This window comes from Cajanus cajan, chromosome 2 (genome assembly GCF_000230855.2).
Source record: "Cajanus cajan strain Asha chromosome 2, NIPB_CcT2T_4, whole genome shotgun sequence".
Taxonomy (NCBI): Eukaryota; Viridiplantae; Streptophyta; class Magnoliopsida; order Fabales; family Fabaceae; genus Cajanus; species Cajanus cajan.
In genome coordinates this window covers 81,215,010-81,238,978 of record NC_138518.1, presented here as the reverse complement: position 1 = coordinate 81,238,978, position 23,969 = coordinate 81,215,010, and the positions used below count along the sequence as shown (strand labels likewise).

General features: G+C 30.3%; 2 protein-coding genes across 2 annotated transcripts; one reads left to right on the top strand and one right to left on the bottom strand.

Annotated features, from left to right (window-relative positions):
* The first annotated feature begins 15 nt into the window (after positions 1-15).
* On the top strand, positions 16-15,649 carry LOC109802125 (serine/threonine-protein kinase SRK2A-like). Its single transcript, XM_020363347.3, has 10 exons — positions 16-499; positions 5,025-5,251; positions 7,008-7,082; positions 7,343-7,441; positions 13,004-13,057; positions 13,147-13,239; positions 13,348-13,440; positions 13,866-13,970; positions 14,055-14,153; positions 14,267-15,649. The coding sequence occupies exons 2-10, from the start codon at positions 5,057-5,059 to the stop codon at positions 14,459-14,461; spliced, it is 1,008 nt and encodes a 335-aa protein (XP_020218936.3). The 5' UTR covers positions 16-499; positions 5,025-5,056; the 3' UTR covers positions 14,462-15,649.
* A 2,823-nt stretch (positions 15,650-18,472) lies between these two features.
* LOC109802116 (uncharacterized) lies at positions 18,473-20,749 on the bottom strand. The gene is made up of 2 exons (XM_020363334.3): positions 20,138-20,749; positions 18,473-19,804 (listed from the first exon to the last, which is right to left on the bottom strand). The coding sequence occupies exons 1-2, from the start codon at positions 20,498-20,500 to the stop codon at positions 19,211-19,213; spliced, it is 957 nt and encodes a 318-aa protein (XP_020218923.1). The 5' UTR covers positions 20,501-20,749; the 3' UTR covers positions 18,473-19,210.
* Between the last annotated feature and the right edge of the window lie 3,220 nt (positions 20,750-23,969).

The following is a 23,969-nucleotide window of genomic DNA, read 5'->3' as shown; positions in this document are numbered from 1 at the left end:
TTTTAAATTTTTTTTTTTTTGGTTCGTCCTTGGAGTATCCACCGCTGATAGCAGTGACTAATATTCTCGCTACGTTGGAGACACTTCAAAAAGTGAGATAGTTGGCCCCAAGATTTAACGCGACCTGCATACACAATGCATGATTCGAACCTCCGACCTTGCTTAAGCGTGAATCAACCCCTACTGCTGAATCACATGCGTGGGGTTTTTAAAGAAAAAGGGATGTACTTATAAAAACTAAAGAGATGTATATATCATGATTTTTTTTTCTTTTTAAACTCTTTTATTAAATTAAAATTAAAAGATGTGCCATAAAAAAAAAAATATATATATCTAGAAAACATTACAATATGAGAGAGAGAATAGAAAAGAGAAACATGACAGAGTCAGTAGCAGTGAGAAGTGAAAGACAACATCGAAAAGAGAATAGAAGAGAGGGTATATTAAGAATGAGAGAAGTTCTAACATGTTCTTCAGTCTGACAAACACATTCATACAGGTACAACACCTTAACTTATTCTTCTATTTCTGTTTGTTGGAGTGAAATATATAAAGAAATGATTCCATCTTGTATGCAAAAATTGGACTAGAATATAAGAAAATGTTGGATGGATCGATCATTCTATCATGTTTGGCTATTTTCAATGATTTTTGTTTTTAACAATCAGGACATAGTAATTTAGTACTATCATTTTATTTCATCACAATTCCGTTTTATTTTTATTTTTATTATCAATACTGGAAACACAACTTTCTGATATACTCAATCTTAATATTTGTTTCTGAAAACATTAATTTCGTTTGTTAATTAAAAACTGTGCTTACCATATATATATATATATATATATATATATATATATATATATATATATATATATATATATAATAAAGAGAGTGAGAGAGAGAGATTTCTTACATATGTAAAGTTATTGATTTTTACAATAGTTATATTAAAAGTTAAGCTTAAAGTAATTTTTAATTAGTTAACAATGTAAAAAGTATTTCTATTAATAATATATAAAATTGATTTTTTTCTTAATTTTTAATTGCTATGATTTTTATTTTTTTTTTTAAAACGAGTTCACGACATTTCCTGAAAATTTACGTTGCCTTCAATCCCGTTCATAAACTAAGCTAAGGCCAGCTATTAGTAGCCATTAAATGCCTCAAAAGTCATTTCTTAAAAAAAATAATTAGAACAATAATTAAGCTCTGTGTCGTTTAGATGACACAGGAAGTGATTACTGGGAAACAATTGGTTCAGATATTTTATTTTATGGAGGGGAGAAGACATTTAATGAGAAGAGAAACTACTTTTTTTTTTCTTGTTTGGTTTATAAGAATGAGAAATTTTTTTAAATTAATTTTTTAATACTTTTATAATTTTAGATTTCAAACTTTAAGTACAGATATATTAGTCAGTATACTTGAAATATTTTAAATCTTCTTTAATCCTACCAAATCATTAGAGAACAAATTTTAGATAACTAGAAGTTTAATTTAATTGTTTATGAACTTTGTTAATTTGATCTTAATGTTTATAAACATTAATTTAATTGTTATTTTAGATATTGAATACTTTATAATAACAATATTTTTTAAATTTGAAATATGAAATAGTATTATTATGAACATGTCATTTTAAATTTGAAATTTTTACATGTGGTATTTGATAATAATTTTAAATTATGTTAATTATATTATTAGTTATTTATTTTTTTAATACAGAACAATTTAAAAAGTGAATCCTAATTTGACCACTAAACCATCATACCATTGTTTGGATGAATTGAATAATTAATTCGATTTTTATAACTTAGAATATTGAACCTATGAGAAGGCAGTTCTCCATATGATCACACGTATATCCTTTTGTACTTATGCAACTGTCCATGTCATTTTATTGAATATTTAACCTATTACACTACCTTACCCATAAGATATTAGTAGCATTACTATGATAAACATATATTAAATAATTTTAAAGGAGAACATATATTTAATAGAGAAAACAAAACACATTATGCCAGCATTTATATTGAGTGAACAATATATTAAAACAAAAATAGAAAACTAGTCCATTATTATTACATCATAAACAAAAAAATGACATCAGTATACATCAGAACATTTAAGAAATATTAAACACATATTACGGATGGTAATAACTTGTGACATTTTTTAAAAGACTTTTACAAAAAAAATATTTAAGTTTTAAAACACATTTTCATGGATAGATTGGAATTGGATATTCATCTATTAAAAATTATTAATAGATAAATCGGATTTTTTTTTCTTAAATAGATAAAATAGATTAAATTTTTAAATAATTTTTTAGTAGATCTAAATGATTTTTTTTTTCAATTCATTATAACTCAATTTAAAAATCATTCAATTTATCCATTATAAAGTTTCGTTTAAATAAATTAAAAAAAAAAAGAATTACATAAATTCTAAAAAAATAATTAAACTCCTACAAAATACAAGCAATACAAGTATCGAATATATATATATATATATATATATCAAACACAATTCATTATTATAATTAACATACCTTTTTTGTGTAAAATGAATGTGAATAAAATATGTTCAAAATTGTATACAAAAATAAATACGTGAAATTCTAATAAAAATATATATTTATTTATAAAAAAAAATTATTCATTATCAAGTGTTTCTTAGAACACAAAACATCACTCTCACACAGGTTTAAATTTTCTCGACTTAAGTTTTCTAGTTAGAATACAAACCCTAATCACTTGATTAAACAACGTAAGTCCTTCACCACTCTTACCAACCCAAGTTGATAAATATAACTAAATCTAATCATAGGTTGGTTTATATTTGATTAAAAAAATCAACAACAAAAACATCACACAGAGACATACAGATTATGTGAAAAACATCTCAGGTAATAACGTAAATTAAAGGAAGAAGCGTTTCTCACCTTTCTTCCTTATGGATTACGCCATCTCATGGATGCAATAAGGAGACAGAGTTTAACATTTTTTAGTTGAAAATAGTGCCTTCTGTGGCAAAGATAAAGAAAAACATGTAAAACAAGGACAAAAAGAATTTACAATATTCCTTTGTTTTGTGTTACGAGTGTTTGGTTGTTTCAATAATGGAACGAAATGGAAGTTCAATAACTCTCAATTCATGGTAAACAAAAATATGTCACATGAAAATAAAGAAACAAAAATAAACAAGAAAGGTAGGTCACGTGATTAATAATTGATAATTAACAACAGTCAAATGATGGACAAACCTTAAAACGGTAATCGTAATATTGGTGTTTACAAATTAACCTACCAACATAATATAAACACTAGACAAACCTAAAAGCTATCTTTCTGCAATATTGGACAACATGGAACACAAAAATCATCATATATAAAATGCTTAAGTGGTAGCTATAAAACATATAATGTGGCCAATTCTTGCTAAAAGGTTGCACCGTTACTTAAACATGTGTCACATTACATAGAAGAGGAAAGTGAAAAAAGCATAAATTCCCTTTCTGAAGGGGGAAATTAAGCAAGAGAAAGTATATATAGAAGAGAGAATTGCTGGGAAGAAAAAGAAGCGTCATCTAATTTAAAAAAATGCATTCGAAAAGTGTAAAGCTTTTAATAAAGTAGATTAAATGTTTAATTCAATCTTAAAAAAATTAATTTGTTAGGTGAGAATTATTTCTCACTTATATAAAAAACTGTGTTAAAAATATAACTTAATTTTACAAAATTTGATTTATAAGATAAGAATTGTTTCACATTTATATATACTAGTATGATTTTATTTCTAATTAATGTGAAATTTCCTGCCAAAGAATAAAAAATAAAATTCAAAGAGAAGAATAATATTGATGAAATAACAATAACCTTTTTTAATGCGAAATAATGATCGTTAATGATTCAATTAAATGACATAATTAATTATCATCTAAATTTAATGCAAATATTATATGCTAGTGAATATGAACTTTTGAGTGTGCAGATTAATAGTGACGAGAAATAGTGACATTAGAATTTAAAGATATGAAAATAAAAATATATATTTTATAGGAATTAAAATCAATTCTTGCTCATTTGATAAACATAAAAAACAATGTTTACAATTTTTAAAAAGATAAAAATCAAAAAAATTTTGCATGAAGCAAAATTATAACTCATTCATTTTATAGAAATTAAAAATATATTTAGCATATAAATTATTTATGCATACAATTAAGTGAAAATTCCCTTATTAATTGATTCATGTACTCATTATATACAAATATAATTTTTATTCATATATGTAATTTAATTATAAATCTTAGTTATATATAATAGATATTTAATATATAAATTTACATTTAGTTTGTGTAATACACATACTAAATATTAATAATTAATAAAGGCCAATAGTTATTTCTTTTACACCACTGATAATTATTAATTAAGATTTTTTGACACTAGTTAAGATTGGAACTAACTTTAATTTTTGTTATACATACATTGATTTTATGGCGTTTCTTAATTTATGATTTTATGGCGTTTCTTAATTTATGATTTTTTTTTATCAACAATTATAATCTCAATATATCTTGAGTTAATAACACTAGTAAATCCACTTTTATCTTATCTTTATTTTCAAATTTTCACATTTCTCTAAAAAAATCATATTTAGATTATTTTTTTATTTGATTAGCATATCCTCATCTTTAGATCAAACAACTTTATCTCTATAATATATATCTCGACTGTTTTTAAATAATTAGTTCTGTAATTTTTTTCTCAAAATCCAAAAACCCTTATCTCTTTGCTTTTTTAATATTTATTTAAATGGTTTTTTCATCGTTATATAATAAATATATCTTTTATCCCTTTATCAAGGTACGTGATTATCATCTAATAATAATCATAATATATATATTTTGATCTCTTAGATATATTAATATTTTAAAATTGATTTAAGTTTAAAAGTTTGGTCCCTCTAATGGTGAAATTTTGGTTTGCTCCCGCGTTTTCTGATCTAATTAGGTATTATTTAAGAGTTTGGTTATTGATGATTGATGATTGAGGTGTTAGAAGAAAGAAAGAAAGAGAAAGAAAAGAGAAAGAGAAAGAGAAAGACAAAGAGAGTGATGGAGAAGTACGAGGTAGTGGAGGAAGACATAGGACTTGGGAGATACGCAGTGGTGAAGCGTATGCGTCACAAAAACACCAGACACCTCGTTGCCGTCAAACACATCCCACGGGGCCCCGAGGTACCTAATACAAATCAATGGTACTCAATTTTGAAATCTCTTTTAAGAGATTTTTTTTTTCATGTATAAAATCAAGTTCAAGATTTTATTTTAGGAGAATTTAATTTCATTACAACTAGAGACTTGTTGGTGCTCTGTGCACATATATATTTTTAGCTGTTCCTAAGATTTAACGCAGCTACATACACAAGGCAGGATTTAAACTCCTGACCTTATTTAAGCGTGGATCAACTCCTATCGCTGAACCACACGCTTGAGATTGCTCTATGCACATATATATTGTTTTACTATTTCTTTTTTTGTATTTAAATTAAAATAATTATTTTAATGAAAGTGTATTTGAAAATCACAAAAATATTTTTTTTTGGAGATTTAAAATTAAGAATATTAGTATTTCGTGTTTTGTTTATTATTTAAAAAATAACATTTTTTAAGAATCTTGAGAATATTACTTATAGAAATCTTTTACAAAATTATTCCAATAAAAAAGGTAAGAAACTAATATTTTTAAATTAAAAAGAAAGTTTTAATGTGATAAAATATCAATTAATATATAGTTATTTTCTTTAATTCGGTAAAAAATCCTTGATTGAATTAATATTAATGTTCTAAAAAAGAATTATGGTTAACAAAATGAATTTTAGTCATTTATAAGAATCATAATTGGTATGTATAAAAAGATTTTTCATGTATTAAACACTCATTATAGTGTTTTTTTTTATTTTAAAATTTCTCTCTCATAAAAGTATTAGTATTATGACATGTGCAATGTATAAACTAAATGATTATTATATAAAATTAAAATTTGTAATAAATTATATAAAAAATAATATTTTCATGAAAATATTAGAAGTTATTTTCTAGAATTCTTATAAAGATACAAAAAAATGTTGTTGTATGACCTGACAAACGTGTGAATAAATATTCTCATTTTCACATTCATAAAGATAGAGAGAAAGATGATTTGAAACAAACATCCTCTGTGTTTAAGTTTCAACTCCTTGTTTCCTTTTAACTTATCCTCTATTTTTGGGTAACACAATTTATCCTCCTTTAGCTCTATTTTTAAATTAAATTTCAATAATTCTTTTAAAAAATATTTATTATAAAACATATAATTTATTGTATTTATTTATTTTAAAATTAATTATAATATAAATATTTATTTAATTTTTTATTATAAATTTTAATTATATAAGATATTTATACTGAGCATAATAAGACCAAAATATTAGTTTTAAATAATTTTTATGCTCACGTTGATGAATTTACGACTTAATTGTAGTTTGAGTTTTTCTTGTTTTTTTTTAATTTAAAAAAACTAATTCAATATGTTTATTTTTAAAATTAAGTAAATTTGATTTTTTGATGATTTTTATTACCATTCAAAATATTCAAACTGTCATTTTTTTTTGTCAAAGAATCATCAGGAAAACATAAGTTGAAACAGATATTTGATTATGTTAAAATAAAGAGAATTACTTCAAAAAATAAAACACATTAATAAATTTATTAAAAACAACAAAAATAGAGATTTTAATTAATTTATATTTTATTATATATACTTGATTTTATCACAAATTTAACTATATTTTTTTATTAAAATTTTAAGTATTTTTGTTATTAATTAAACTACATTTTGTCACTCTATAGAAGATTCCTACAAACAAACACCTATGCACTAATTATTTAAGCACCAACAATTGAGGACATTTACTTTTTTTTTTGCTTAAGCAAACTTAATACTTTTTTGCAGATTGATGAGAAGGTGGCAAGGGAAATCATAAACCATAGATCTCTTCACCATCCGAATATTGTTCGGTTCAAGGAGGTATGGTCCATTTTAGTTGAAAGTACTTGCTTGACTTCTATTATGAAATAATAGCATTGAGCATGCATATGACTACAATTAATGTAAGTGAAAGGTAAAATAATGAATATAAGTTAAAATTTTAAATAATACCACTATAAGCAAAAAGTTAGAAATATTTAATATAAAATATTAAATAGTAATTAACACTTGTTATTAATATATGCTTATATATTATTATGTTCAACTAGTTTGTTTAATATGGAATTTGAACTTTGCAGGTGGCTTTGACTCCAACACATCTTGCAATAGTTATGGAGTACGCAGCAGGTGGAGAGCTGTTTAATCGAGTTTGCAGAGGACCAATAAGTGAAGACGAGGTATATTATATAAATAAATTATATTCATATTTGTATAAGATAGTGTACAACAAGTTTTTTACTAAAGAAAAAGAAAAGTGTGAGATACAAATACAAAAAATAATGTAAGATGGAGATAAATATAACAAATAATGTATAAATTATTGTTGATGTGATCTATTATCATGCATTTATCAATCACCTATAAATGTTTAGTCTCGTAAATTTCATACTTTAGACATTCAATTCTAGAGAAATTTTCTTTTTACAAGTTAATTTTGCATAATTGAATTAGACTTACTCTCGGAACGTGAAAGTATAAAGTTCATATTTCTGCCATATATATGTAGAAGAATCCAGCCACCAAAACCAGCCAAACAACTTTCGGTGCTGGTGAAAAAAAATCAAAAGGGAAAATTACGATTTTGCCCCTAAGCTTTAGGATATTTACGAGATTGTCCTTGGAACTTCAACTATAAATAGGCCTCCCCATTTCACTTGTAAATTAACTCAGAAATTACTCAAAAACACAAGTTTCCTCTTGTAGAGTGAGTGTTTGTTGAGTGAAGAGTTCTGTATTCCCACAATTTGTGGAAGGTGGTAATAAAATATTTTCGGAGTTGGTCCCGTGGATGTAGCCCTAGTGTAAGGGTGAACCACGTAAAATTCTTGTGGTCTACTTTCTTTTCTTTCTTTGTCTATCATCATCTAGCTAGTTTTATTTATTTGTTGCCGCCTATATGGCTGGATCCGCCTAAATGGCTGGTTTTATTAACATGTTTCTGCTTTCTTTCCCAACAACTGGTATCAGAGCCGGTTGTTTCTGCTAAACAGCTGGCGAGAGTACTGTTCAAGTAAATAGTATTTTGTGAAAAAAAAAAATACTATTTACGTGAATAGTGAATAGTGCAAATTGGTCTTCATCACCAATTTGGCGGAAGTGTGCAGAAGCGATCCGAGAAGAAGCAGATAAGTCATGGAGAGCAACACAGGCACCATGGTGAAATTGACGGCAACAAATTATTCATTGTGGAAGTCAATGATGGAGGATCGTCTTAATTTATTGGACCTTTACGATCCAATTGAAGGCGATGGATCGAAACCCGAAAAGATGTCCGATGGTGATTGGAAGAAATTAAAGAAGAAGACTTTAAGTACCATTCGTCAATGGGTAGATATTACTCTCTATAATCAAGTGTCCAAAGAAACAGATCCCCAAGTTCTTTGGCAGAAATTAGAGAGTATGTACGAGACAAAGAATGCACAATCAAAAATATTCATGATGCGAAAGCTCATGAATTTGAAACTACAAGAAGGACGAGCCGTAGCGGAGTACCTGAATGACTTCGAAGGCCTAGTCATGCAACTAATTTCAGCAGGCTTAACGCTTGAAGATGAGATGCAAGCATTGCTACTCTTGGGGTCATTACCAGACAGTTGGGATACTTTAGTGGTATCCTTAAGTAATTCTGCACCAGAAGGCAAAGTATCATTGAATATGGTAAGAAATAGCATACTCAATGAGGAGATCCGAAGAAGAGATGCTGCCAAAAATGAGACTCATGCTCTTGTCACAGAACGCAGGAGTCGAAGTAAAAGCAGAACACCAAGAGGGCATAGAGATCATTCCAAGTCCAGGGAGAGACGCAGTTGCTACAACTGTGGCAAGCCAGGCCATCTCAAGAAAAATTGTAGATTCCTGAAGAAGGAAATCCAGGACAAGAATCAGGCAAATGACAGAAACACTGCAGCAGCAACATCAGCCAGTGATGATGAAATAACACTCTTATGTAATCAAGGAGAGTGTTGTCATATTGCAGAACCAGATGAGGAATGGATTATCGACTCGGCTGCCTCATACCATTGTGTTCCCAAGAGGGAATACTTTACCACCTACAGAAAAGGAGATTTTGGCCACGTGAACATGGGGAACAAAAGTACTTCACAAATAGTGGGAATTGGTGACATCCACTTACAAACTGGTGTTGGGTGCACATTAATACTAAAAGATGTGCGGCATATTCCAGATATACGTTTGAACCTGATTTCTGTGAATGTGCTGGACAAGGAAGGATATGAACATTCCATGAAAGGTGGCAGATGGAAACTCACCAAGGGAAGCTTGGTGGTAGCAAAAGGGAAGTTATGTTGCACGCTTTACAAGACATATGTAAAGGTGTGTAAAGGACAACTAAATGCAGTGGAAAATGATGCTTCACCTAATTTATGGCACAGACGACTGGCGCACATAAGTGAGAAAGGATTACAACTTTTGGCCAAGCAGTCCCTTATTCCTCAAGCCAAAGGAGATTTTTTGAACCCTTGTGATTATTGCGTATTCGGTAAGCATCATAGAGTATCATTCAAAAAGAGCTCCAATCGGAAAAAGAATAAGTTGGAGCTAGTACATTCTGATGTATGTGGTCCCATGGAGGTAGAATCACTTGGTGGCAATAAATACTTTGTCACATTTATTGATGATGCTTCACGAAAGACATGGGTATACCTGCTACAAGCAAAAAGTCAGGTATTCCAATGTTTTCAGCAGTTTCATGCCATGGTAGAAAGGGAAACAGGAAAACAGTTGAAGTGTATCCGAACAGATAATGGTGGAGAATACATCTCAAAGGAGTTTAAAGATTATTGCTCCAAGTATGGTATTCGTCACGAGAAAACTGTTCCTGGCACACCTCAACACAATGGCATTGCAGAACGGATGAATCGTACAATTGTGGAGAAGGTACGATGTATGCTCAGAATGGCTAAACTACCAAAGCCATTTTGGGGAGAAGCTGTACAGACTGCTGTCTATCTCATCAACAGATTACCATCAGTACCATTGGGTTTTGATATTCCAGAGAGAGTTTGGGCAGGAAAAGAAGTAAGTTACTCTCATCTGAAAGTCTTTGGCTGCAAAGCATTTATGCACGTGCCAAAGGAACAAAGATCAAAGCTGGATGATAAAGCCATTCCTTGTGTTTTTGTTGGATACGGAAATGAGGAATTTGGTTACAAGCTATGGGATCCAGAAAGGAAGAGAATTGTCAGAAGCAGAGACGTAATATTCCATGAGCACGAGACGATAGAAGATCTAAAAGGTGGGGAAGCTGCAAAACCTATGGAAGATGGTGTTAATCCAACATCTCATGTTCCATCAGAATGTGCCACTGATGGAAGACAAACCCAAGAACCAGAACATGAGACAGAAGAGCCAGTTTTTGGGGATGAAGAAAGCGTAGATGAAGAAGTTGTTGTACCTGATACAGAGGCTAATGAGCAGGGGGAGCCATCCTATACCTCTGGGCAAGTAGAACCACAAATAAGAAGATCTACCAGAGAACGCCAACCATCTACAAAGTACCCCAGTTCTGAATACATCCTCATTGCTGATGAGGGAGAGCCTGAAAGCTTCCAAGAAGTGCAGTCTCATAAAGACAAAGGCTGCTGGGTGAAGGCAATGCAAGAGGAGATGGATTCTTTAAAAAGGAACAATACATATGAATTAGTACAGCTGCCAAAAGGAAGAAGAGTACTCAAAAATAAATGGGTATTCAAACTAAAGAAAGATGGTGATAAGCTAGTCAGACATAAAGCGAGACTCGTGGTAAAGGGTTTCAGCCAAAAGCAAGGTATTGACTTTGAAGAAATCTTTTCTCCAGTTGTTAAAATGTGTTCTATCAGAGTCATACTAGGACTAGTAGCAAGCATGGATCTGGAGTTGGAGCAGCTTGATGTAAAGACAGCATTTTTGCATGGTGATTTAGATGAAGAGATCTATATGGAGCAACCTGAAGGCTTTGAGGTCAAAGGAAAAGAGGATATGGTTTGCAAGTTGAAAAAGAGCTTGTATGGATTAAAACAAGCTCCACGACAATGGTATAAGAAGTTTGACTCGTTCATAAAAAGTCAAGGTTTCAAAAGAACAGATGCAGATCCTTGTGTGTATATCAACAGATATCCAAATGGTAAATTCCTTATCCTTCTCCTATATGTGGATGATATGCTAATTGTAGGCCAAGATGTTCAAATGATCAAAAATCTAAAAGTAGAATTGTCAAAGGCATTTGACATGAAGGACATGGGCGTAGCAAAGCATATCTTAGGAATGGACATCATCAGAGATAGGAAAGCAGGAAAATTGTGGTTATCACAAGAAAGATATATTGAACGGGTTCTAGAGAGGTTCAATATGAAAAATGCTAAGCCTGTCATTACACCACTTGCTGGGCATTTCAAACTCAGCAAGAGATCATGTCCAATAACAAAGGAGAAAATGTCAACAATTCCATACTCTTCAGCAGTCGGAAGCTTAATGTATGCTATGGTGTGTACAAGACCAGATATCGCTCATGCTGTTGGCGTCGTGAGTAGGTATTTATCAAATCCCGGGAAGACACATTGGGAAGCAGTAAAATGGATCTTGAGATACTTGAGAGGAACATCCAAACTGTGTTTAAGATTTGGAGGAGCCAAACCAATTCTTGAAGGCTATACAGATGCAGATATGGCTGGAGACCTTGATGATAGAAAATCCACTTCAGGATATATATTTACTTTTTCAGGGGGAGCTATATCATGGCAATCTAAGTTGCAAAAATGCATTTCCTTATCCACAACTGAAGCAGAATATGTTGCGGCTACTGAAGCTGGAAAGGAGATGTTGTGGATGAAGAAATTTCTTCAAGAATTAGGGTTGAAGCAAGAGGAATACATAGTTTATTGCGATAGTCAAAGTGCCTTAGACTTGAGCAAGAACACTATGTATCATTCTCGGACCAAACATATTGATGTAAGATATCACTGGATTAGATTGGCCATTGAAAAGCAGTTATTCCAGTTAAAGAAGATTCATACAGATAGAAATGCTGCTGATATGCTAACAAAGAATGTGACCAGAGAAAAGCTCAGACGATGTATCGAGCTTGTCGGGATGACTGTGGCTGGAGGGGGAGATTTGTAGAAGAATCCAGCCACCAAAACCAGCCAAACAACTTTCGGTGCTGGTGAAAAAAAATCAAAAGGGAAAATTACGATTTTGCCCCTAAGCTTTAGGATATTTACGAGATTGTCCTTGGAACTTCAACTATAAATAGGCCTCCCCATTTCACTTGTAAATTAACTCAGAAATTACTCAAAAACACAAGTTTCCTCTTGTAGAGTGAGTGTTTGTTGAGTGAAGAGTTCTGTATTCCCACAATTTGTGGAAGGTGGTAATAAAATATTTTCGGAGTTGGTCCCGTGGATGTAGCCCTAGTGTAAGGGTGAACCACGTAAAATTCTTGTGGTCTACTTTCTTTTCTTTCTTTGTCTATCATCATCTAGCTAGTTTTATTTATTTGTTGCCGCCTATATGGCTGGATCCGCCTAAATGGCTGGTTTTATTAACATGTTTCTGCTTTCTTTCCCAACAATATATGCTCTCTCACACTTTCTTGCAGCAATTCTCCTCTACAAAAATATAAATTATAATAAATGACTTAAGAAGAGCACCAACTCCAATGTTTACAAGTCATGGCCACTGTTCATATAACAAAATGTTTAAACAGTTTGTTTCTCATTCTTCTTGTGACTTGTAAATTGCAGGCTCGATATTTCTTCCAGCAGTTGATTTCAGGAGTTAGTTATTGTCATAAAATGGTAAGTGAAACATATTTCTGAGAATGGATGGTTAGTTTCAGTGAGTGTTAGTGTTGGTAGTAACATGATTTTTATCTTTCTTATTGTAGGAAATATGTCATCGAGACTTGAAGCTGGAGAATACCTTATTAGATGGAAGCCCTGCTAATCGTCTCAAAATTTGTGATTTCGGCTATTCTAAGGTTCAATTATGAAATTCATTATTACCAATCTTGAATGATTTAAACAAAGAACTAATTAAATGCACATTATTTGGTGATTTCTGCTTCTGATAAGCTTTACTTTTCTAGTCATATCTACTCCATTCAAGGCCTCATTCAATGATAGGAACTCCAGCCTATATTGCACCAGAGGTCATTTCTGGCAAAGATTACGATGGAAAGGTAATATTTCAATTTCTAAATTCCAACCATGAAAAAGAATAAAAGTAGTCACACTTCCAATCTGGTTCAATTGTTCTGTAGTCACTTAGCACACACAATGATGTTTATTTGTCAGAGTGAAATACAAAACAATATATTTCAATGACTATGAAGCACTTAAAATGCCTTAAGTTAACTTTGACTTGATGAGTTTTTGTTTAGACAAAATTTCGATTAAGTATCATTGGTACAATTAGTGTTGTTTTTCAATCAGAAATAGAATTGTACTTCAATGTATCTGCATTAAATGTAAACAATGTATATCAGTAAAATAAAACTTCAATTCTAATAAGAGAACAACACCAATTTTATCCTTTTCTTTTTCTCTGTACTTTTTGCTAGTTTTGTTTCTTTTGCTGATGTGTTTCTATTTTGTAACTATTCAGTTGGTAGATTTATGGTCCTGTGGAGTAATACTTTATACAATGCTGGTAGGAACGTTGCCATTTGAGGACAAAGATGATCACCGGAATCTCAAGAAAACCGTACAAGTAATTTGCTTTATTTTTTAACTACCTACCTCTGTTGATAGATTCATCATGTCTTAATTCCCTATATATATTTTTCCTATCCAGAGAGTTATGGCTGTTCAATACCAGATCCCTGACAAAGCTGGCTTATCTCTAGACTGTAAAAATCTGATATCTCGCATTTTTGTGGCAAATCCAGCAATGGTATGTATATGAGCATTGCTATTTAACATATTAGAAAAAACACTTGTGATTATGACATGAACCGTGATATTACTTAGAGCATGTTGTAACTAAGCTTTATAATTATAATGTAGAGAATCACCATGAAGGAAATTAAGTCACATCCATGGTTTTTGAAGAACTTGCCAAAGGAATTGAGAGAAGAGGCTCAAGATGTTTACTACAGTGAAGAAAATGCAAAATCTTCTCTTCAAAGCATAGAAGAGATCATGAACATTGTCAACGAGGCAAAAACTACACCTGCAGCTTCCAGTGATCTGATTCTATGAGGGTTTGGTTGGTAAATAGAAGAAATAATTAAATAGATTTTGTTCAATTTTTTCCTTAAGGCGAGTGCTTTGCCTTATCTATGTATAAAATTTAGTTTTATGACATAAAGTTGAACTGTACATTTTTTTGTATATGTGATACAAGGTTTGTTTTTAGCTGTGAAGGGATTGTAATTGTGAAGTACTAAGTATGAGGCATTTATTTTCTCCCCTTTAAAGCAGAGTTATGACATGAATGAAATAGGAAACTGAGATTGGAAGTGGGTTATGATCATTACATTTTATGATTATTCTCTTTAATTTTTTTATGATCTAGATTTGTGTACTTGACTAATCTCTCTTACTAAGGATAAAGTGTCCTTAAATTCCATGACTCAATTTTCATGCAACTACACCCATCACTACAACTTAAATTTATTTGCCTGGTTTCAGTTCAGACTCAAGATAAAACTTTCCAAAAATCAACCTGATCCGACCCTACCTTATTTAATTGGTTTGAAACAAAAATGTGCAAATGAGCTAGTTGTTGCCCCCTTGAATTCATTAATTCTCATATTCATGCATATTTCTTCACAAGTTAGGCATTGCTAGTGTAGCCATACGTGTTCATCATTCTTACCACATCAGTGTAATTTAGTGACACGTTAGTTCTGCTTTTAGACGGTGAAGATTAATCTGAATTCACGGCAAGAAACACAGAAAAACACAAGGGAGTGGTGGCACACTCTGTTAGAACATCTGAAACGTCAACCTCTTCCTTTGCCACATACAATGTATTTTCACCAAAAGTGATCACCAATCCTGGTAATAGCAACGCAAATGAAGCACTTTTTACAAATTTTCAACGGAGCCACCAAGTGACTTTGATAGTGACACTTTATTTATTTTTATTATTATATAAAGATTACATGTATCTTTCATAAAACAATCTCATTATTGAGTAAGATTATTATAGATGACAAAACTTTTTCATTAAATATTTAGTACAGTTACTTATTTAAACTTGAACTCCAAATTACTTCCTAAATTAGAACAATTTTCCACTAGTTTATTTACTTGCTTGCAGTAGATAGGGACCTTTATTGATAAAGACAAGCGTATTATTTACAAATGAATCATGGACTCGACATTAAGGGGATTATGTTTGGATCTCTTTGTCATAACTGATGAGAGAATATGTCATATCTATTCTTCCATGCTTGAGATTTAATTTGATTTTCTTAGCTTTAACCCAAGTTTATTTTGTCGTCGTTTATGCATTTTATTTAAATATAATTAGACCTTAAGTTATGAGGCTGCTAAATTCGATCGAATTATGAATGTACAATTCGCTGTGCAGTGTGCACACGAGAGTTCTTTTTGGTTGATGCAAGTTATAATTAGCAAAAGATGAACTATAATCCCGTAACAAAATCTTTGCCTGCTAAATGCTGAGGTATATATTTATATAGAGAGAGAGCTAGGATTTGACTTTAGATCATTATGTGCATTGCAAGATACTAGCTAATACTAGAACTAAATACTAATTAAACTATTTCACGTACTCAAACGAAATTGAAAAGCTAGTTAATTAATATCCTAATCCTTGAGGCTAAAGTACTAACCCATCTTCAATCGTTGTTGATTTAAAACAAGTTAATTTACTCTTTTTTTAATCTTTCTTGTTACTTTTCTTTTTAGATTTTCCAGCATTACGTTACTAAAGTTTGATCAAGAGAATTTTTTAAAATTCTTTAAAAGAGAGGAATTTATTAAAAAGATGGAATGATTATAAAAAAAAATCATTGAAATATATGTGATGATAATGTAAAAGTTTTTCGCAATGTCATTTAATTATTAATTGTTAAGCATGGAAAAATTATTGGATTATATTATTACTATTATAAAAGCCATATTTAAGATGATTTATAATTGATTGATAGTGTAATGTAAACTATACTTACAATGTATTAAAATTAAACTTATAAAAATATCTGTCACTCAATATATCCCTACAAGAGTAAAATGGTACTTCCAAATTTCAATAGCAATTTCATGTTAAAAATGAAGATTAAATTTTGATCTTTAATTAAAAAATATAAGTGTCAAGTTATATAAGTTAACAATTTTTAATTTATTAAACGTATGTTTAGAACACTATAAAGTGGCATGAATGATGATAAACTTTTTTGGAAAAAAATTCTTCCATAGTTTGGCATTACTATAATAGGGATGACAACATGGTGGGTCGGGTACGGGTTTCATGATACTCGTTCCCTTTCTCGCGACTCAAACCCATCCTTGTACCCGTACCCATACTTACTGGTATGTAATTTCTGTCCCCATCCTTGTCTCCGTCGGGTATCGGATATACCTGTACCCGTAAAAAATTATTTTTTTTACAAAAAAAAATACACAATATTTTTAAATTATTTTTTCATTATATTATAATTATAATTAAATTATTTTCCTATCTCATATTTTAATTAAGAAATTTCTTAATAATCAAACAATTATAAATGTAATAAAATATTAAATTTTTTAACATAATTCAATTGGAGATGGGTACGGGTACGGGTACAAGTATATACATACCCGTACCCGTACCCGGTTTGACATATCGAGTTTTACTTGTATTTTATCCGGTCAAACCGGGTATTCCTCGTTAAAGTCGGGACGAGTTTGAGTATTATTCACGAGTAGAGGTTTATTTGTCATCCCTATACTGTATCTTCAAAAAGGGAAAGACTTATATAATAAACAACTAAATTATTTTTATTTTAAATCACTTCTTTATTTTTTTTAATTTTTATTATATATACTATGCTCTATCCAACCAAATAAACAGAAGAAAAAAAAGAGTTTAACTTTATTTCATTTTCTCTATAATGAAACAACTTTACATAATCTTCTCATTTTCTTACTGTTTCGCTTTCTCTTTTAAACCAAACATATCATCAAAAAGCTAACGAATTCTTTTTTGATTAAGATGTGTGGATTTTGCTCAAAAGTAAACCTAGACTTTTAAAAAAGAAAAATCTAGAGAAGAAATTCCTTTCATTCCCCAACCGTTGAGCAACATGAGAATTAAATGCATATGAAAACAAGATTTCCCCGCCGTCACGTTATTTAATTAAATCAGCACTAGGCCATCTATCCTTACTTTAAAGTAACCAAATTAATTGAGAAATTTTGATATCCAAAAAGATGGTAAAAAGAGATTGTCAAACAAACAAGGTGAAAAAGAAACTTTGCTATTATTTCATTAAAATATAATTTTGTTCTCTAAGTTTCTCCCTTTGTCCAGTAAGAAGGTAGCACAATCCTTTTTTCTATGTTACAAATCATTATCATATCTACTTTCTTCCTTTCCCAGACAATCAATTTAACTTTAACAGAGGAAGAAGATCTGTTCTTGTTGTTGAGTTATCAACCACCCTTGGGACTAGAGTGCTTTATTTGAAAGGTAGATTTCACATAGTATATTTTTAGGCTTTACAGGGGAGAAGCTTTTTCTCTTTCTCTCTTAACCATGTCAGATACCGTTAGCCTTTGCAGAAAAGGTTACATTATTTTCACTGCATAATTTGTTTCTCTTCTTTACACGCTATAAACTATCCATTTAAAGCCAATACAGATTGCCAACATTAACACTAAAAATGTAATCTAACAAACTGAATTTTCTTTAACCTCCGCAAAAGGGCATTGAGTACATTTGTGAATTTTGTTGGATTAAAAGTGTAATAAGAAGTCTCAATTGAGTGTCAATAAATAAATTCAACAAAAAATTATAATCCTAATAAGGTTTTAGATAAGATGCTATGAATTTACTGTAAGGATAAATTTGTATTAGATTTTTTTTCATTTTTTAAAATTACAATAATAACACTAAAATTTGAATCTAACATCTTTTATTTATTATTCTAATTTTTCTTACTACTAGGTTATCTTTAATAAATTACCAGAATTAGGGTTTAAGTATGAGTAAAAATCCTATATTTATTGTAGCAATATAAGTAGTATTATCAAATTCACTTGTATAATTAATCCGTGACTTACTAATAAAACTTTTTCAATATTTTATTTCCTTGAATTTTTTTAACACATTTGGTTTACATCTGATATAAAATGCAGATGAAACTGTTCAATACATTGACAATATTATAGTATATAATTTTTTTATTCAATTTTGGGATAATGAGAGGAAATTCCCTCACACAAAAGCATATTGATCCGGTGATCCCAAGTTATGCTTGACAAAAGATTCTAACCATAGATAAAGAAAAAGCATCATTTTATTTTTAACAAATAATATATCTTCTATCTTCTTTTGATTTTTTTTTTTAAATTTCTTTCCCATGTACTGAATACAGGAAAAGAATACTACTCTTCTGTATAGAAAGATGTTTCTCTTACTCGAAGGCATGTGGCATCTTAAAATTCTGGTTTCTCATGTATGACATGAGTAATGTTGCTTTACTTCAAAGCAAGAATCACATTCTCTTCTTTTGCAAATTTTTTTCTTTTCTTGGGTTTTCATTGTAAAAGCTTCATCAAGGCCTCAGCACCAAAGCCAGCTTGTAAACCAATTAATTATCAACTCAGCAAATTAAAACAAAATAGGTAGATCAGAAAAAAAATTATGACATTGCTTCCATTTTTCAACATAATTTTATCATTTTTTTCCTTATTTTTCCTTAGAGAGCTTCATTTTGCTCTCAAGTATTTTTTCCCCTTTGCTATGGCTTCACTAAACCAAATTATATACATCTACTTATGACTACACATATCCAAAAGCTTCTTCCTTCCTTCCACAATCTCATCAAAGAAATCATCAAGTTGCCCTGTTATAGTCTCAACCCCACATCTCAATAACCCAAAACAATGTTTCAAGTTGTCAACTTTTGCTTGGATCTCATATTGTGCATCATAACCAACCATTCTCTCCAACTCCTCCTTCAATTCCTCCATGGCAATCTTTGCTTGTTGGAATTCAAGTAGCAGAATCCCTGGCTGCCCATTATTCTGATCAATCTCCTGTGCAACTTTCTGCTGCAATCTCGCAATAGAAACCGCAAAACTTGATCCAAAAACCATGTGCCCTTCATAGCCTTGTTGGTCAAAGCAAGAGGAAGACCAACAATATGCCACCCCACATAGCAAAATCATCAGAAGCAATGAACTAACACTCCTCATTGCACAAAGAACACCTCGGAAGCCATTGAACTCGTTTAACTTTGACTCCATACACATGTTCTGATTTAGACATTGAGACAATGCCTGAATTCTTGTTCCCATCAAGCCTTTGTTTTCCTCCACCATTCCTAGACTCTCCCTTTGACAAATATTTATAGCTCTAATAGCCTGCATACATAGATATATGTGTGTTAGAAGAATTTAGTGCAGGTTTGGAAACTCATCAAAAGCAAAGAATCACGCAGAAGCTATAACTATTAGCTCTTCTGATTAAACGTGAAAAATCACATCAGAAACTTGAAACCAAACACACTATTAGACTCATTCGTTAAATAAACATGATTTAGTTTTGTGAAGCACAAAGGAGTTGACTAAAAGTTTGGAACAATTTTTTTTTTTATCAGTAAAATTTACAATGATAACAATAAAGTTTAAACCTAAGACCTGGTGCATATTATCTGAACATGTTTGGAACAGAATTTGATATGTGTATATACCAACCTGATGTGAAAGCTGTGGAGTCAAATGAAGGTAGCCATCAAGTGAGGAAGCTATATTGGAGCCAGTTGAGGAATAGTTCTCTATTCCAGATATGGCTGATTTGAGTACATGACATATATCCCAAAGCCTTGAGCTTTCATCCATGTACTCATCCAACCATTTCCCTCCAACTGGCAAGCAAAGTCTTTGGACCAAAATGGTTAACTGAGAATGAAAGGATTGGAGGGATGAGAGGACCTCTGAAAGGAATTGGATTGACATGAAGGCATGGGAGAGGAAGGATTGGTGAAGCTCATTGAGTCCTTGAGTGAGGAAGTTGTAGAAGCCATTGACAGAAGAGTTTGTGCATGAAGAACTCATCATGAAAAGGTTGGAAGAGAAGAAAAAAAAGGGAGTGTGGTTGAAGGGAAGTTGATGGAGATTGATGGATTTATATAATTGGAAGATTAAGTTGAAAAGGGATGAAGCAATCAAGGAAGTGGGTGTAGCTTAGAGGCTTCTAACTTTTTTATGGTGAAAGTTACTGTTGGGTGCAATTATGGCTGTTTCCTATAGAGTGGAGAGGATGATTGGGAATCTGCTGTTATTACTTTTTATTGTGAAACGGACTCCTATTGAACAAATCTTAAGAGAGAGAAAGAGAAAAATGAAAAGAAAGTAGTCTTGAGAATATATAGTACTGTTGGATCATATATAGAGGATTAGAAGAATGTGCATCATGAAAATTCAAAACTATACAAATACTTATTGGATTTAAAGGAGAAGCACCATTCTACTACACCCACAGTTGAGCAGAAATCATTATTGATGTAATTTTTTTAGATAATTATTATAAAATTGATAAACTTATTACGTATTGTGGTTTATAAAATTATTTTACACCGAGCCTAATCTTTAATAAATTTACAATGTTAGTATTAACAGTTTGTTGCTCAATAAAAAAATCATTATTAATATAAGAGTTAACAAATTTATCATGATGAATATTAAAAAATAATCGTTGTTTATTAGCAAAAGTTTTTCTTCATTTCTTTATTCCATCGAGGTTTCGGTACAAGATTGGATTGTGCTACTTGGATATAAAAGTTTGACTACTTTGACTAAGATTCTACTTCTCATTCTTCTATTTTGATTCGGCTCATTGTTGCATTTAAAGTGCTTCCCTTTGGCTTCTTTTTATTTTTTTATTTTCTCTTTCTTCCTGGGCCATTTTTTGACCTCTTCCACATGAGCACACTCTGCACCTTTTTTCTTTTTTGTATTCTTAAAGGAATGTGGTACGTAGTCCATTTTGGTTTTCCTGAAAAGAGAAATAAATGACAGGGTTCTGTGCCATGCCAGTAATTTACACATAACAATGAAGATAGGAGATTCTTCTTTCTCCTTTAGCACCCAACATATTATTCCGAGCATTAAATTAAAGGAAAATATTTAACGTACACTCCGAAAATGAGACATATAAATGAAAAAAAGAGAGAAAATACATAAAAGAAAATAAAAAAGAGAAAGTGATAAATATAATAAATGATGTAATAAGATATAGTGGAATCTTATTAGGCTTAGGAGTAAGGTTTAAAAAACATACAACTATACACCCCAATGTCTACAGTTATATTTAGTGTATAGTAAATAAATATTATATTAATGAAGGCAAGCTTTGTTTGTTAATATATGAAGTATTTTTGTAATGACTATTATGTTCTTGGTATTGACGTTCACACTTTCAATAATAAGGTTGACTTCAATTTTCTCTGATTTTTTGTTGTGTAGATTTATTTTCACCAAATCATTGCCCACATTAAGAATAGCCATTTGAATGGTTCAATTTTAACGAAAGGACAATGCATCAGAGCAAAATCAAGCTAATAATCTATCATGAAAGGACAACACTTATATTGCTTTTTCTCACAGATTAGCTGATTTTAAGGGTGCAGGAAACCATATTAAATGCTCATAGATATTGGTCCTGTATTAAGAAAATTTCCCTCACTAATAATCATTTTTCGTTGAGAGTATTCAAGTGCATTAGGGATGTTATTTCTGATATTGACTCATCATCGTCCTAGGTGTGTGGCTAGTTCCACGTATAATTGATTCGATTTGACACAAAATTTAAGACCATATTCATTTTATTTAGATGATCTATAACAACATTCATATGTGGATTTGTTTTTGTTGGTGTCCACACAATTGACTTGTCTAGATCATATATATGATTTCTTTTCATTGACATTGTGAGGTCTGTTGTTAGGCATTTCTTATTCTTGTAATTGTCACTTTCCATTATTCCATAGTTCATGCATACATCATATACAATTTTTTTTTTGCAAAATTAGATACAAACGTTTTTGATAGAGGAACTCTCTTTTTTTCAAATATGAAAGTGAAAATATAATAAATATCTATTATTAAGTTTCATTGTATCAAAATTAAAACATACAAATTCAATGAGTTAGCATAATTTAGACACTTTATACTCACAGGTTGTGAGATGATTTATGTAACGAAAAATTTGTATACAATATTTATTATATGCAAAAATTTGTCATACTAACGATAATCATAGTACTTCAAATAAAATTAGTTTCTAGTTCAATGGTTTGGATAAACTTGTGATAAGAAAAAAAAAATCACACAAATTATGTAAGTTTATTAAAGTCATGATTTTTTTTTAAACTTGTTACATGAAATTAAATCTTAAATATGCATGAAGGGTTGTACAACCCAGATTTACTCTTCCCACCCTTATATAAAAATAGCTCTCTTATTATATATGTTCTTATATAATTAGCATTTATTTATATTTTTAAGAAAATATGTTATACATTGAGTTTAATTTATACAATAAAGTATCAAATAATTTTTCAAATAGAATTAGACTCAATTTTTTTAAGTAAATTCTCATATTTGAGCCTTTTAAATAATAATAAAAAAAAGGTGATTGCGATGAAATGCTTAAAGTAGTCAACTAAATTTTTTTAACGAAAATTAATTATTAACAAAATTAATGAATACTTTATACTAATAATACAATGATAAAAAAATTAGTTTTAAAATTATAGTATCAACATTTTTAAAGTTAACTTATTTAATATTTTAATAATTTAATGATTGAATTGATAATGTTATGTATTTACAAAGATTTATTAAAGTTAATATTAAAATAAATTGAAAAAGTTGCTTTTTGTAATATATATCTCTGTCTGTGTGTATGCGTTTGTGTGCTTGCGTGCGTACGTGTGAGTGTGTGTGTTCGCACGTGCGAGCATGTGTGTTGTTGATACATTGTCATTGAACAAGTCCATTTTATTATCCAATATGTTGTCATATTATTTAATGTAGTTGATAATACATAAGATACTACATACATTAAATAATACAATAATATATTATTAAACAAATAGTTATTCTTCCTCATTAGAAGGCAAAGTAGAGTTAGTTGTAACGAAATTTTGTAAAATTTACCTGCAAATCAAAATTCACCACCCATTCATCTCCACATTAAGTTTAATAAAATGGATTTGAAAGTTTAGAATCTTTCACCGGCTTAGCAAAATTTAACATAAATATAAATATGGTTTTCTTTCTTTTGTTTCAGTCTATATCTGCAAGTTCAAGAACTTAGTGTGAGAGACACAGATGAGTAATCACCAAAAAAAAAATGTTGATGTTGAAAGGATCATAGATTTCTTGAGTAAATTTCAACTTGCAGAACATCTTTCACGGATTCCGTGTTTTTCATTCAATGGATCTTCACTAGTCAAGTCCTTGGATTGATTAAGGGATTGCATTCATTCAGATTCTTGATCATCCCCCGAGATTCGTGCTGTGA